At 43.9% G+C, this 17522-nt stretch overlaps 1 protein-coding gene across 6 annotated transcripts in view; it reads right to left on the bottom strand.

Moving 5' to 3' along the window:
• Positions 1-319: 319 nt before the first annotated feature.
• LOC139449351 (inverted formin-2-like) overlaps positions 320-17522 on the bottom strand; it is a 134554-nt gene continuing 117351 nt past the window's right edge. For all 6 annotated transcript variants that reach the window (XM_071230677.1, XM_071230676.1, XM_071230680.1 and 3 more), the window contains exons 7-15: positions 16578-17518; positions 15408-15550; positions 13936-14100; positions 12401-12658; positions 11342-11523; positions 10105-10225; positions 7904-8068; positions 7133-7214; positions 320-4063 (exon numbers count right to left, since the gene is read on the bottom strand). In XM_071230677.1, coding sequence (XP_071086778.1) covers positions 3855-4063; positions 7133-7214; positions 7904-8068; positions 10105-10225; positions 11342-11523; positions 12401-12658; positions 13936-14100; positions 15408-15550; positions 16578-17518 — 2266 coding nt within the window. In that variant the 3' untranslated portion in view covers positions 320-3854. The remainder of the gene's footprint in view (positions 4064-7132; positions 7215-7903; positions 8069-10104; positions 10226-11341; positions 11524-12400; positions 12659-13935; positions 14101-15407; positions 15551-16577; positions 17519-17522) is intronic.

Here is a 17522-nt window from a genome sequence, read left to right on the forward strand (position 1 = left end):
TGTGTGCGAGTTACGACCTTAGCGCTACGACTGTCGTCAATCAATGTTGAAGTATGTGTGCGAGTTACGGCCTTAGCGCTACGACTGTCGTCAATCAATGTTGAAGTATGTGTGCGAGTTACGACCTTAGCGCTACGACTGTCGTCAATCAATGTTGAAGTATGTGTGCGAGTTACGGCCTTAGCGCTACGACTGTCGTCAATCATTGTTGAAGTATGTGTGCGAGTTACGGCCTTAGCGCTACGACTGTCGTCATTCAATGTTGAAGTATGTGTGCGAGTTACGACCTTAGCGCTACGACTGTCGTCAATCAATGTTGAAGTATGTGTGCGAGTTACGACCTTAGCGCTACGACTGTCGTCAATCAATGTTGAAGTATGTGTGCGAGTTACGGCCTTAGCGCTACGACTGTCGTCAATCAATGTTGAAGTATGTGTGCGAGTTACGACCTTAGCGCTACGACTGTCGTCAATCAATGTTGAAGTATGTGTGCGAGTTACGGCCTTAGCGCTACGACTGTCGTCAATCATTGTTGAAGTATGTGTGCGAGTTACGGCCTTAGCGCTACGACTGTCGTCATTCAATGTTGAAGTATGTGTGCGAGTTACGACCTTAGCGCTACGACTGTCGTCAATCAATGTTGAAGTATGTGTGCGAGTTACGGCCTTAGCGCTACGACTGTCGCAATTCAATGTTGAAGTATGTGTGCGAGTTACGGCCTTAGCGCTACGACTGTCGTCAATCAATGTTGAAGTATGTGTGCGAGTTACGACCTTAGCGCTACGACTGTCGTCAATCAATGTTGAAGTATGTGTGCGAGTTACGGCCTTAGCGCTACGACTGTCGCAATTCAATGTTGAAGTATGTGTGCGAGTTACGGCCTTAGCTCTACCAATCTCGTCAATCAATGTTGAAGTATGTGTGCGAGTTACAGCCTTAGCGTTACGACTGTCGCAGTTCAATGTTGAAGTATGTGTGCGAGTTACGGCCTTAGCGCTAAGACTGTCGCAATTCAATGTTGAAGTATGTGTGCGAGTTACAGCCTTAGCGTTACGACTGTCGCAAATCAATGTTGAAGTATGTGTGCGAGTTACAGCCTTAGCGTTACGACTGTCGCAAATCAATGTTGAAGTATGTGTGCAAGTTAGCGCTACGACTAATTTGTGGAACGGGACCCTCAACAGTTCCGATCACTCAAACGGCACCCGTCGGAGTTAAGCACATTGTGGATGAAGAAACCTAGGGTAAATTGTAATGGCCCTTGCATCACACACACCTGGAGAATAATTATGCACCACTTTCCATATACTTATGAAACAGCAATTTTAAAAATCGTTTGCCTTAATTATTTTCTTACGAAAATAGAAAAAAGCCTTTACAAAGTGAAATACTCATGTTGAAATACAGAAACCAGAGTGAGTGAGTTTGGTTTGACGCCGCTTTTATCACGGCGGGGTAACCAGAAATGGGCTTCACACATTGTACTCATGTCGGGAATCGAACCCGGGTCTTCGGTGTGACGAGCGAACGCTTTAACCACCAGGCTACCCGACCGCCCCTAAAGATACCAGAAGCTATTATGAAATAACATGTTTTTTAACTGTTCCATGGCAATATTTACTCCACTACTCTTTGCCTCCTCTGTTATATTGCGTCCTGTGACATGTCTCACTACTTGAGACCATAGGGTGAGACATTCAATGTTTTTGTGCTCACGTTTCAGCTGATACCATGTCATCTCGGACATTTATTGAAAAGAAATCAGTGTCGTGTATTTGCAAATGATACATTCATCGGGAGATTTGAAAATAAACAAAACTATTCTCCAGGTGTATGCATCTACTTAAAAAATAACCGTCCAGAATATGGTGTTTCCGCACTATCAGGAATTCTCAAATGAGCTGAAAATAGCAATCTAGACACGAGACAAGCTTTACCTCAGTGGATGTACGCGTACACTACTATTGGGTGAAACCCTTTGATAGGATATTGATTACAAATAGTCGCGTTACCGTAGTAAAGAGTGAGTGAGTATGGTTTTACACCGCTTTTAGCAATATTCCAGCAATATCACGACGGGGGACACCAGAAATGGGCTTCACACATTGTACCCATGTCGGGAATCGAACCCGGGTCTTAGGCGTGACGAGCGAACGCTTTAACCACTAGGGTACCCGACCGCCCCCGTAGTAAAGCACATGATGTCTCACCAGTAAAGACATATTGTGATCACTGTAGTGTGAAACGCCGTTAGTGAAGAAACCCTTATTGACGAACATTTCCATTTTCGTTAATGCGAACGATTAACCTTGGGACGTGGACGTCAGGATTAACATTGAAACGTAGACATCAGGATTATCCTTGGAACGTAGACATTAGGATTAACGCCTCTTCACTACATATACAACATAATAACTACATTGCAAGTGATCACAAGATACTCATCCCTGACTTTTATTCCATCCTCGGCGATCAGGGTTCATTTTACACAGACTGTGATATGTACCCCGGGTGCGGGAGACGAGGATTAATGGGTTCGAGCTTTCAAAACATGGACTCTCAATTCTAATTGTAAATGCGTTATTGTAGTGTAGTAAATGGAAAGATTGGCAAATATACAAAATTAATAAATATGTACAATAATATAGATTATATACATCAATGTACAGTTGTTTAAACTCTACGAGTCGAAGGAATTATGCTAAGATGGTGGTTTAAGAATGTAATTTGAAAACAAGCACTATATGTACTACATAATCCTAATGTTTGTTGATCAACATTTCACTTGGAAGCATGTTTAATATTATACTGAAACATTTTCAAAACGGATACCAACCTTAACTTGAAATCAGATCAGATGTGTTTTTGTGCTCAAGCCCATCTCCAACACATCGAATAAGATTCGAACGCATAGGACAAGATTGTTGTGTTGGATTATTTCAAGATTATATATATCCAGAACTTTGATTTTTGTGGCCATTTTGCCAAATATTACAAAAAAATCGAATATGCGTTTTCAAAGTGTTTCAGTATATGTCTATTGCATATCATAAACGTCTAATGAAACATATGCGATGGTGATAATGTGTGGCTTAAAAGTTTAAAATAAACTTTTAGATGTTACTGAAAGATACCTATCCGACAGTTCTGGCATAATCTAACAGTGTAAAACAAAATAAGGACAATTTACAACGGTAAAGGAAGACACAGTTATCTCCCTTATGTCGTAAGGGCATGATCACACACTGTATGTCTACTTGCACGCTATATTGCTTACTAACTGATTTGATAAGCGTAATGATCAAATTATTGCAAGTCTATTATTTATAAGCGTTCTAAATATTGGAATAAATCAAGGGTATAAAAATGTTTTTTAAACGTGCTGATTGTATTACACGCTGGCGTGGTCGTCAGAGAAGTGCTTGAAGAAACTTGTCTTTTTGCGTCGATTTTTAAGGTAATGATTTTTAAAAATCAGTTTCAAAATGCCAACACAACAGATTTCGACTGGTATATCTACATTCATCGACATCAATGTCCTCAACAAACAACAGGTAACTGAGATCACGAAATTGTGTAACTGTTGGATCCAATCGTGACCAATAGTTGTCATTCCGAGACAAGCCGAATGTCCTTTCTTGATGCCTGGAGAGATTCGAGAGTTTTCGGATCCAATCGGGTTTTCGCCATGTCAATCCGAACATTTCACCTTAACATGAAACACCTCGGAAATCATGACATGACGATACTGCTAAGTTACTGTAGTGACTTGAAATGGGCAACATAGTCCGAAGACATCGCTTCAGCCCTTGAAATTACGAACACATTCACTTTCAACACATCAAATGTCCACCTCAGCAAACTGACTCTGTCTTGGAAGGTTCAGAAGCCACGTCTCCGTTAGCTTTAGCGGCCGTCTCTTCGGCCATGACCTTGCCAAACGAAGCCTGGCCTGGTCTGGGCTTTGCAGGGGCTTTCCTGAGAGAGTAGCCTTTCTTGATGTCCCTGAGGAGGCGGTCGATGATACAGCCGTCATCTTCTTGTGGCGGCTTGATTGGTTTGTCTGTAAATAGAAAGTACACTTGACTTTACACAACGCATTTATTAGCATCTATTCGTTAGGCCTTACATTTGGTTTTCTTGGTTAACGGCTCCTCCGACCTTAAGTGAGTGAGTGAGTTTGCTTTTACGTTGCTTTTAGCAATATTCCAGCAATATCACAGCGGGAGACACCAGAAATGGGCTTCACACATTCGACCTTAAAATCGAAAATTCCGAAAACATAAATCAGAACGTCTTTTTTTATTTATATCGCTGAGGTAAAGATCGCTTTCACAATAAAAATATCCCAAGGGGTTCTTATACGATAATCGTCAGATTTTACATTCATAATATTCATAAGAACCCAAACAAGGCCAAGATTTATTTAAGCAACTCATCGATCCCACTTGCGTGGATCAATGCTCATGATATCAATCACTGGATTGTCTGTTCCAGACTCGATTATTTACAGACCTATAGCTGAAACATTGCTGAGTGCGGCGTAAAACAACCAACCAACCAACCAAGATTTATTTTACCATTTTCCAATCCAAATAAAATTTCAAGAAGAAACAAAACTTCCTGTATATTGCATTTTATTTCATACTTATTTCCGACCTTCAGATACTATCTTTCCTTATCAAAATCCGTAAACTTGAAAAAGGGAAAAAAGCCTGGCCTTATAAGGGGAAGTGGGGTTAGCTTAGTGGTTAAAGCGTTCGCTCTTCACGCCCGGGTTCAATTTGTGTACACAGGTGCAGTGTTCTGGTGTCGCCTGCTGGAATATTCCTAAAAGCAAAGTATAACCGACACCACTCACCTCACCACCATCTCACCTTACATCCAAATACTAGCTTCTGATTGGTAATAATTTATTATTTATCATGTAGCCAAGGCAACTTGCATATCACGAATAAATATCACGAATTAAATGAATCGATGTTTATCCGAATGCATTGGGTAAAGGGAAGTAACTCAGTTCGCTTGTGTTGTCAGTTACGAATTTTGCTAACTCAGTGGAACTGTGGACACATTCCGGACCAGTATGAGTAAGTGAGTATGGCTTAACCACGCCCAGTAAGTGACCGCATTCGTGGTCTAGTGGTAGAGTGTCCGCCCAGAGAGCGGAAGCTCAGGGGTTTGAACCACGGCCGCGTCATACCAAAATACGTCAAAAGAAAATTTGTTAACCAGCCAAGTGCTCGGCATTAAGGGTCTAAAACAAGGACTGGTCGGCTCGGAGTCAGTATACTGTGTCTGAGTGGAGCATTCATGTTAAACTGCGGCATGGTATCTCAGTGGCCTAGCACTATAAAGTCAACTATAGTCAGACCAAGTACAAGCAGTCACACACACGTGCAATAATCCTGAACGCGACGTAGCCCCATTTCACCTCACCCCATATGGAGAGAGTAAGTTAGAATGTAAAGTCACATCAGCATAATGTCAGCCATATTGTGACTATATACCGATCTACGGGAAGCGGACAACATAATCTTATCACATCAGATCCACTTCAAAGAGTGAGTGAGTGGGTGAATGAGTTGGGTTTAACGCCGCTTTTAACTGTATTCCAGTTATATCACGGCGTGTCAGCTTAATGTGGGAGGAAAGCCCAAAGTGATGCAGGTCTCAGATGTTTACCACTTCGATGAAACCCACGAGCACGGGTATGGTGCTGACAAACCTAGAAACATAATCGGGGCGAACCGTCCACTTCAAAGAACCTTTATAAATAATATGAAGCTAAAAGTACAACTATTTTCGGTAATGGCTCGTTTATGTTCGTCACTTCTCTTTCTATGTTAGTGCTTGTTATCTTTACTTTAATTAACTTTGCTACAAATAGCGCAAACTGGGAGTAGCAACAGGCTTGTGTGATGTCGATAGTCTGTCATATACGTCATATAATTCGCCGAGGGCGATACGTATTGTTTCTGTTTAATGATACTCCAAAATAGCCGACCTTGCTATAATACGGAATAACATTCTAACAGCCTGTCACGCTCATACACATATATTCTTCTTCATATTCATCGACAATTTAATTTGGCGTTGATACATATCATGTTCTGTTTGTTTCGAGGGTAACATTACAACAAGTTCGAACTACAATCAGAATTATGATATATCATATCATATATAACACTGGAAATACGTATGTTATTTCAACCTTAATTATTTTTCATCTGCATTCATCAAAAACACTGCCGTCTGAAGTTCGAATTGCTGATATTGCAGAATAATGGTCCAGGTTTAGAAAAGTAATATAATGCCCCTACAAAAATAAGAGTTATGAGAGATTTCGCAATTTTCAAGGTCGTACTTTCTCGAGACACATCTCGTTAACATATTTATTGTTCATAACGGGCATTTGCACGGGTAGTGTCCCTGGTGTGTAATGAATAGTTGTTTTCTACAGAAATAAATTTAATAATAAGTCCATTTATGAGATTCCCCTCACCAATTCACGGGGCAACATCATTACTACCCCGGTCTTTGCACAGTGTGCACAAGAATATCATTCTCAGCTCCCTGGGGATCATACGGCCTTGTGAGGTTCTAGAAGGTTTATAGTCACATTGACATCTTATCCTACCGGGTACCCATTCACTGCTGGGCGAACAGAAGCAAATTTGGAACATTGTCTCTTGCCTCAGGGGACACATGTGAGCTGTGTTTGAGTGGCGGGCAGGGCCGAGACCCTAGAAACTCCCATGATTTATTCCCAGTTGTCCCCAATACTGTAAGAAACGCCAAGTCGCCACAGAAATACAAAAATGAACTGTCAATCACGTCACGGGGTCTGACCACCCGATCGACTTAGGCTGCCCCGGATTCACCAAGGGTGTCTTTGAGCCAAAGTTGATACCCTACGTTCGGTTCACGCTCTAGGGCAAGTGAGTTTGGTTTTACGTTGCTTTTAGCAGTAGTCCAGGAATATCACGGTGGGGGACACCCGAAATTACCTTAACACATTGTACCAGGGTATTCGGCGTGATGAGCAAACGCTTTAACAACTAGGCTACCCTCCTGCCCCTGCCCGAGGCCTACAGCCATCTGTATATAGGAATAATGGCGAGTCACTTACTCCCATGTTTCGCCTTCATTGCTTCTTGTTCCTTTTTCCGTCTCTCCGCCTTTTCCTCTTGAACCCGCCGTTGAATGTTTTCCTGAATTCAGAATTGGCAAGAGTTTTCTTTAAAAGCAGGAAGTGAAATTCTTTTTTGTTGTTGTTGGCTCCGTATAATTCATTTGCATATATTAGGCCCATGTCATATTGTGAGTATCTGTAGGCCGGAGTCACTACAGTCAAATTGTGAGTATTTGTAGGCCGGAGTCACTACAGTCAAATTGTGAGTATTTGTAGGCCGGAGTCACTACAGTCAAATTGTGAGTATTTGTAGGCCGGAGTCACTACAGTCAAATTGTGAGTATTTGTAGGCCGGAGTCACTACAGTCATATTGTGAGTATTTGTAGGCCGGTGTCACTACAGTCAAATTGTGAGTATCTGTAGGCCGGAGTCACTACAGTCATATTGTGAGTATCTGTAGGCCGGAGTCACTACAGTCAAATTGTGAGTATCTGTAGGCCGGAGTCACTACAGTCAAATTGTGAGTATTTGTAGGCCGGAGTCACTACAGTCAAATTGTGAGTATCTGTAGGCCGGAGTCACTACAGTCAAATTGTGAGTATTTGTAGGCCGGAGTCACTACAGTCAAATTGTGAGTATTTGTGACCGTAGCCAGCATTGATAAAGAATATGAACAAGTGATCTAGATTTCTTTGAACACTAATGATCACATCTGCGCCGGACGTCCCCTGTGCATGGGGCAATGGTTCTGGAAACGGTCGACCTACCTTTTGACACTGATTGACCTTCTCACAGAAAGTCTTGAAGGTCGTGAGGCACTCCTCCATTTTGAAACTGTTCTCATTCTCACAGAAGTGATGTGCCATCTTCTTCGCGAGTTCATCCACTTCCTCAAACTTATCATCAACCGCTTTAATGTCATCACTGGCTGACTGTAAAATAGTAAGTGTGTATGTTTAATGTCGGTAAAATGTGGAATCTAGAAACATATGCGTTTCTACATTGTTTCCATGCCCCAGGCTGTCCTGTAATGGCGCTGACGAAAGCGTTACCTCACATCAACCTTTGAGGGATAGTTTTATTACTTAGTTTACTAAATATTACTTTTTTACCCAAAATTAAGCAAATGTGAAATAATAATTTTCCTCCAATTTCAATTAAAAAAGGCCACACAAAAATCCATAATCGTCTACTGAGGAAATCTCAGTGAAATCAGAGTCCATTGTACGACTACGACTGCATCATGACTACCATGTGTTTATGAATCACCTTCAAATAGTGATGATACCAGGTGTTCGCGAAAAGGTGAACGTACCTCCCCCACCCGTGTCACCCGTCACACATGCAAAGGCAAGTCAACTGTTCACCAGAAATATACACGAGAGCATATGGTACAGGTCAAAGTAGGGACTTGCATCGGACATCATATGTCACTCAACATGACACTTAAAGAGGACCAAAATTAAAGGGGAAATCGCCATCAATCATTTGTGCTCACTCCTAAACATTTTTATTTGCATTCCAGTTCATCCGTTTTTCCCCAATCGGCAATATTTTTAAGAAAGACGAGAAAGAATTGATATCGATCCTGTTGGTTTTGACAAAAAGAGCGTTTGTAATCCAAATGGATGGCACTACCGACTAACATTTCCACAGTAAATCGGTATTTTATGTGAAACGAATGTTGTTTTAGAAGGCCGAAAATTCGCGAATCAATACAACCATACAGATAAGAAGGGTTTTGCAATGTAAGTTGACAATAATGCTGTGCTCCAGACGAATTTCGCTTTGATGTGCCATGGTACGCCAGGTGGTTTTAGAAACGAACAATGAGGAGTTTTTGTAAGAACACGACATCATGTTTGACCAAAGTCTTCAATGGGATGTTTCCGTTCTATGAGTTCAAGGAAGTATTGATACCTTCACCTCGTCGTGGGTTTCAAACCATGATAATCATTTGAAATATTTTACTCCGATAGATCCCTCCCTACTTGACTAACATTTAGTTCCAGAAATAAAATAATCTGATTTAAAATTATATATCTACAAAATAAACAAAATATAATTCAAATGGAGCCCAGAACAATCCTTAATTCCCGAAGCTGAGGCAATCTAGACTTGCCAAATCATTCTAGACTTGAGTTGGACTACTTTTTCAATGTATTCTCTTGGAGCCCAGAACAATCCTTTATTCCCGAAGCTGAGGCAATCTAGACTTGCCAAATCATTCTAGACTTGAGTTGGACTACTTTTTCAATTTATTCTCTTGGAGCCCAGAACAATCCTTTATTCCCGAAGCTGAGGCAATCTAGACTTGCCAAATCATTCTAGACTTGAGTTGGACTACTTTTTCAGTTTATTCTCTTGGAGCCCAGAACAATCCTTAATTCCTGCAGCTGAGGCAATCTAGACTTGCCAAATCATTTTAGACTTGAGTTTATTTATTCAATTTATTCTCTTGGGGTCAGGGAGACAGACTACCTCACTATCTGACGACCCGATAAACCAACCATGGTCGGAGGGGGGAGTATGAAGTGAGTGTAGCACATCCACGCTTACTAACACTTTGTAAGTATTAAGCAGGTGAGTGAGTGAGTGAGTTGGGTTTAACGCCGCTTTTAACAGTATTCCAGTTATATCACGGCGTGTCTGCTTAATGTAGAAGGAAAGCCAGAAGTGATGCAGGTCTCAGGCGTTTACCACTTTGGTGAAACCCACGAGCACGGGTATGGTGCTGACAAACCTAGAAACATAATCGGGGCGAACCGGGATTCGAACCCACAATCCTAGGTTTCTGGCGTGCCCAAGGGACGCAACTCTGCACAGTGAATCGCGGCGCCTTAGACGACTGGGCCACCCGTGCCCCCATTAAACAGGTACACTGATGGACTTGTGAAAGGCATTCCGGACATTAAAACAGGGAAAGTAGGGTGTCAGTTACCCCCTCATGTCAGAGGTATGGGCCTACCTGCAAGAACTTCTGGAACTGGTTTTTGATGTCGTCTCCAGACTTGTCTACTTGAGTCTGAAGCTTCTTCACGCTTGTCTTCAGCTGACCAAGTTCGGACTTGAGATTGTCCACCGTCAATCTGTAACAGAAACAACAGTGGAGGTTTCCATGGCAACTACAGGACTGGGTGATGGGTGTTTGGTGTCACTACTGGACTGTCTTAACCAAAGGGACAGTTATAGTACGGCCGTTTTGGGATATTATTGACTGCCGTGTCAGGATTAGTGCATTGTCATATTCATACATTAATTCATGAGTTGATAAATACAGGATTAGGCGTGAGTGAGTATAGTTTTACGCCGCTTTTAGCAATATTCCAGCAATATCACGGCGGGGGAACCAGAAATGGGCTTCACACATTGAACCTATGTGTGGAATCGAACATAGGCCTTCGGCGTGACGAGCGAACGCTTTACCAACAAGGCTACCCTACAGCCCTGGTCAAATTAAAAATAACGGTGATATTGACCGCGTGACACACAGTTCCTAGTACCAAGGGCACCCGGGTGACATTTCAGAAGCAAGAATGAATATAAAATCAAAGGAAGTCAATTAATCAATTTACACGCCATCCAAACATTCTGAATGGAGACTACGCAATGTCGAAAGCATAAAGATCCACTCTACTGTGAGCCAGTGCAAGGCCGTAGTTAACTTTATTTGTACAATTATCACTTGTCCCCAACTTGATTCAAATATAAATATTCAAATATTCAAATTCATATAAAATAAATCTAAACTGGCCAATGCAACCTCGTGCCACACATACATACAGACAGATAATTTATTAAAGTCTCACCTCGTTTGCTACAAATACTAAAATATTTACAAGGTATAACAATATGAAGGTGTAACACGAGTCACTCTAAGCAGAGTTATGAGAGACTAAAATTATTGGGTAAAAGCGTATGACATATAAATACATAAAATAGATCCTATAAAAACCGTAATAAAACTCATCGTAAAAATTATTTGTATAAAGCCCGTGTTCGTTCTAAAAAAATTCTGTTGCAGGTTTTGGCAGATGTAAAAATCATTTCTGGGCTGGAGAGTATAAAACCTAGCTTCTGGTTATCACTAAATCGTTAAAATCAGGACAGATTGAATTGAACTTTGAAAGGAGGTGGCATCTGTAAGACTGGTACTGTGTATCCCTGCATACATAACAAGTTCTTTTTTCAATAGGGGTACACACCTGCTGGCAGCCGTCAGCGTGGGTAGAAGGACCTGTGCGAAGTCCAGGATCTCCCCACTCTCCTTCTCCGCCTCCCCCACCAGGAAGTGCAGCAGCGTCACCCGTGGCTTGTTGGCTCGCGTGTCCATCAGCTTGGACAGGGAGGCGACCTTGAAACCAAGGGCGTTACCCGCATACCCGCCCTGAAACACGGACATAAAACACGTTACCCACATACCCACCCTGAATCAGAGACATAAAACACGTTACCCGCATACCCACCCTGAATCAGGGACATTAAACACGTTATCCGCATACCCGCCCTGAATCAGGGACATAAAACACGTTACCCGCATACCCACCCTGAATCAGGGACATAAAACACGTTACCCGCATACCCACCCTGAATCAGGGACATAAAACACGTTATCCGCATACCCACCCTGAATCAGGGACATAAAATACGTTACCCACATACCCACCCTGAATCAGGGACATGTGATACACGTGCCATTAGCGGGTTGTACCGGATGGTAAGGATTTTTACATCATTTGTTCGACAAGTAACAAAAACTAATGTCCGGTGAAATAACGGCATGGTAACTAAATGTCATTGAGTGAGTATGGTTTTACGCCGCTTTTAGCAATATTCCAGCAATATCACGGCGGGGGACACCAGAAATGGGCTTCACACATTGTACCCATGTCGGGATTCGAACCCGGGTCTTCGGCGTGACGAGCGAACGCATTAACCACTAGGCTACCCGACCGCCCTTATATCATTTAGAACCCTGCTGACAAAGGACAGCCAGTAAATTGTAGCTTACCGCAGAATTACATTTTTAAAATATATGACCTAGCCCTATGCCAGATTTATATTTATTTAAATGTTGCTATAAATATGCTCTAAATTACAATAATACGCTAAACGAAGAAAAATCAATACATGCACATACACACAAAAAACGTTTATAGAAATATTGCCGCACTATCATGACACACAATTCAGCACATCAACTAGAGGCGTCTTAGACGACCGGGTTCGCACACATCTGAAAGTCTGAAGCTACTCTGACTCACCGAGTTCATGAAGTTGCCCGTATGTAGGACGTATCTCAAGAAGGCTTTGAGCGACTCGTTATCCATGACCATCTTGCCAGCATCGATGATGACTTTGACGTTGGGGACGAGTGTCTCCATGATGGTTCGGAATTCGTCCTTCAGGAGCATGCCTTCGACCCTGACCTTGTAGCCAGACAGATCGGACAGCAGCAGGTAGAACTTCTCAGCGTTCCCGAGCTTCGTCTTGTCCCCGTCATACGCCTTGATGGTTGCGATCTGACAACGTAAGAACGTAATACAGGCTGTGTCAAATATAGGTTCTGATTATAAAACGTCAACGCCAGAGAATAATTCGATTATCTGCCGAAACAGATTCCATTGGGCGTAAATGGCAAAATGGGAGTGAACATTATATAAATGGATCACTGAAAAGCAGTGATAACACCAGGTGTTCGTGTAAATAGTAAATATGTTCTGTCCTACTGGTGACATCTGGCACTCACACATTACGCATAAAAAGGTATACCAAGCGTGTGTTTGTTCCATGACGATGCACATCAATACTCCTGCCCAACGACGAGGCCTGTAAACAGTCGAGTCTTGATCAGACAATCAAGTGATGGGCCAGACAATCCAGTGACACGATAACGTACTTACTGATTTTGTTGAAACTAAAAAGTTAATTGCGAAACACATCTGATGTTTACAAGTGCAGCGATTCTCGAATGTTCTGGTAATGTTGTAAATCTGTCGTCACCATGTTCAAACATGTGGTTACCTAGAATAATTCCAAGCGTCTACAACTCCAGGTCATTGACTTCTAAATTGTTCTGTGGGAGCCAGTGGGTTGGGTTTGACCCGCTGTGAACAGCACCGGTATGTCAGGCACACCAGGGTGGGTCAGCTTAGAAAGGAAGGATGTCTGAAGTGACAGATTGTGGACCCTCAACACTTTGGTGAGGTGAGGTGAAGGTGAAGGTCAAATGGGGTTTAGCGTCGCGTCCAAGATTATTGCACTTATATAGCGACGTGCATGCACGTGTGTGTGTTTGTGTGGCCGCTTGTACTAGTCCGGACTGATGCCGATTTACAGTGCTAGCTCGCTGAGATACCATGCCGCAGTTTAACATGAATACCCCACTCAGACACAGTATACTGACTCCGAGCCGACCAGTCCTTGTTTTAGCCCCTTAATGCCGAGCCCCAGACAGGATAACAGCAAGTACCATCTTTTAACGTCTTTTGGTATTTCGGTATATACGATTTATAGTCGAATTGCCCGCTGGACAATGACAAAGACACGTCTTTTGGTATTACGCGGTCGGGGATCGAACCCCAGGCCTTCTGCTCTCCGGGCGGACGCTCTACCATTAGACCACGGAGGCGGTCAACACTTTGGTTAGACCAGGATGGTGCAGAAAGACTAAGGACCCTAATCGGGGTTCTGGGGTTCCCTGGTCTGCAGGACTTGTGCAGGACTTGCCTGCGCGATTTTCAGACGTCATTGTTTTGATACATGCAACACAACATAGCCTAGTATCCATTCTACGCACCTCGTCTGGTTCCGGGATGTTCTTCTGTAGTCCTCGAAGTCTCTCCGCACCAATGACAGCATCATCACCATCTTTAATCATCTGAACGACCTCCTCGTTCTTGGCTTTGAACTGCTTGAGGAAGATGTTGACGTTCATGCTGCGCTTCATGTCCAGAAGGTTGACCTGCCAGACGGAAGTGGCCAGTTAACAGATTGCTTGGTGCATATTGATATTACCAAAACCGGTGACCAACGCCGTTGGTAACGATGACACCGTCCCCTAGATCCCAGCCGACAAACAACTCGTCGTATACTAATCATAAAGATTTAAGCATAACAGATCAACTCTATTCTTAACAGAATAACTATAGTGATATGAAACCATCGGATGGTCCTTAACATCTTTTCAGTAGTATAGAATAAATGAATATATGTTGTTTTATGTGCAGTTAGAAACACTGCACCTACTACTTTGTCGCGGTGGCCCGCAAAGGTGGTCACAAGCAAGCCAGTGGTTGATAGCAAAAGCATCAGTCCCCTCTGGGTACCATGACTACCAATGAGCCAAGACATTGCAACCACCCAAACCTCATGAGGGGAGTGAGTGAGCGAGTGAGTATGGTTTTACGCCGCTTTTAGCATTATTCCAGCAGCATCACGGCGGGGGGACACCACAAATGGGCTTCACACATTTTACCCATGTGGGGAATGGAACCCGGGTCTTCTGCGTGACGAGCGAACGCTTTAACCACTAGACTACCCCACCACCCAAACCTCATGAGGGGACGTATTATGCCATGGAATAACCCTTTAATACCAATGTATAGTACAATATTTGATAAATTCTGTAAGGGATCCCTCCAGGATTAAGGAACCTCAATCTTCGGAGAATGGGTTAAGTACAGGCTGATGGAGCTGAGAGGTGACGGAGAGTGGAATGGGAGTGAAGTTTTTATTAACTGTATGCTCGGGGGTCTGTAAGCGAGACTACTATGGGTACTACCTGACCCGCTATTGCAACACATGGAGGGCAGCTATCTATATACCCATTGCGTCACCTCTGTTTGGGCTTTGACACTGTGGGTGCTACCTGCCCCCTATTGCAACACATGGAGGGCAGCTATCTATATACCCATTGCCTCACCTCTGTTTGGGCCTTGACACTGGGGGTGCTACCTGACCCGCTATTGCAACAAATGGAGGGCAGCTATCTATATACCCATTGCCTCACCTCTGTTTGGGCTTTGACACTGGGGGTGCTACCTGACCCGCTATTGCAACAAATGGAGGGCAGCTATCTATATACCCATTGCCTCACCTCTGTTTGGGCCTTGACACTGTGGGTGCTACCTGACCCGCTATTGCAACACATGGAGTGCAGCTATCTATATACCCATTGCGTCACCTCTGTTTGGGCTTTGACACTGTGGGTGCTATCTGCCCCCTATTGCAACACATGGAGGGCAGCTATCTATATACCCATTGCCTCACCTCTGTTGGGGCCTTGACCTTGGTTTGCTCTACAGGTTTAGTCTTGTCCACCGTCTTCTGACAGAAGAGTTGTTCAATGGTGTCGTACTGGACCTTCACCTTGTCGGACATAGTCAATACCTCCTTCCACACGTTGTCCTCGCCTGGAAATGTGCAAATGCAAAACATATTAGTTCAAATATGAACATAAAATTTGGATTCACAGGAAGAATACAATTCAGAATCAGAGCTTTTTCATTTCCTGTAGCTTGTAAAATCAAAATGCAGCTATCAACAGCTTGAGAAACAGTTCAATTGTTTCTCTAAATCCTGCTTTACAACAAACTTTCTACACGGAGAGCGGAAGGTCCGGGGTTCGATCCCCGACCGCGTCATACCAAAAGACGTTAAAAGATGGTACTTGGTGTTACCCTGTCTGGCGCTCGGCATTAAGGGATAAAACAAGGACTGGTCGGCTCGGAGTCAGTATACTGTGTCTGAGTGGGGTATTCATGTTAAACTGCGGCATGGTATCTCAGTGAGCTAGCACTATAAATCGGCATAAGTCAGTATAAGCAGCCACACACACAAATACACGTGCATGCACGTCGCTATATAAGTGCAGTCATCTTGGACGCGTCGTTAAACCTCATTTCACATCACCTCGTTATATGTACGTAAAAATTTATGCAAACAGCTGTGTACATGTATAGTTTACGTTAAATAAAAAAACGTCAACGCCAGAAAATGGAGAGTATGTTCTGCTGTACTGGTAGCACCTGCCACTCGCGCAGTTTGTACGAAGAGTGAGTGAGTATGGTTTTACGCTGGCTTTTAGCAATATTCCAGCAATATCACGGCGGGGGACACCTGAAATGGGCTGTACACATTGTACCCATATCGGGAATGGAACCCGGGTCTTCGGCGTGACGATCGAACGCTTTAACCACTAGGCTACCCGACCGCCCCGTTTGTGCGAAGAATCAACAAGTAAGTAAATGTTATTTCCCACCGTCAGCAATAATTCAACATCGTTTGGCAGCGTTGGGGGCGTCGTCGGGGTAGGACCACACACAACCGTTCCAGGTACCGAATTATGACCATGCTTTCCTAATTTTAGTTGTTTTAACGGTGTCATGAATCTTTTATACATCGGAATCACAAATGGGTAACTATGCAATCAGAACTTACTGTTCATTGCCGTCGGGGGCACTTTCGACCAGTTAAAAGTCTTCATTTTGTGTTTTGGTTTTGGAGTTGTGATCCCTTGGAAACTTGGGGCAGGACTCCGGAATTGAAGAGGGTGCGGTCGGTTTCCACCGGGCGGTGGTGGAGCACCTGGTGGAGGCGGGGGTGGAGGTGGTCCACCTCCTGGGGGTGGGGGTGGAGGTGGAGGAGGAATACCGCTGCCGGGTGGGGGTGGTGGTGGGGGTGGAATACCGCTGCCGGGTGGGGGTGGGGGAGGTGGGGGTGGAGGAATGCCACCTGGTGGTGGTGGGGGAGGTGGGGGTGGAGGAATTCCACTTGGGGGTGGCGGAGGAGGAGGTGGGGGGATTCCACCTGGGGGTGGCGGAGGAGGGGGTGGAGGAGGTATCCCGCTTGGTGGTGGAGGAGGGGGTGGCGGTGGTGGGATTCCAGGTTGTAGCGGTGTAGAAGACCCTGAAGCACTTTGTGGTGGTGGAGGTGGGGGTGGGGGTGGAGGGATAGCACCATTTGTGGAGGAGTTAGTAGCACCATTTGATAATCCATCACTGGAAGAATCTCTATCACAGACTTTATTTGATAATGAGCATGAAACTTCACTGGCTCTGCCAACTTGGCTCTCTTCACTCCATGCTTCCGTTGGTTTTGATGGCGGTAAAATGAGTCCAGTCTCCTGATGGTCCAAGCCATTCACTAACACAATCTCTCCTGTCGAAGGGGAGACAACTCCCTGACTTCCGGTCACTTCACCACTACCAGTTGGCAGTTTATCAGTCTGTATTGCCATGTCTTTACGGTTGACCTCGTCTCTCGGAGGCGACGCCCGGGGGGACATTAGCCTGTCCGTCACCATCTTGCTGACGTCGTCTGTATCTTTCAGCACCACCATCTTGCGCGACGCCAGCTCCATCAGCTTCCACTGGTTGTCACTGA

The sequence above is a fragment of the Haliotis cracherodii genome, unplaced genomic scaffold, assembly GCF_022045235.1.
Source record: "Haliotis cracherodii isolate W230 unplaced genomic scaffold, xgHalCrac1.p SCAF_8, whole genome shotgun sequence".
Taxonomy (NCBI): domain Eukaryota; kingdom Metazoa; phylum Mollusca; class Gastropoda; order Lepetellida; family Haliotidae; genus Haliotis; species Haliotis cracherodii.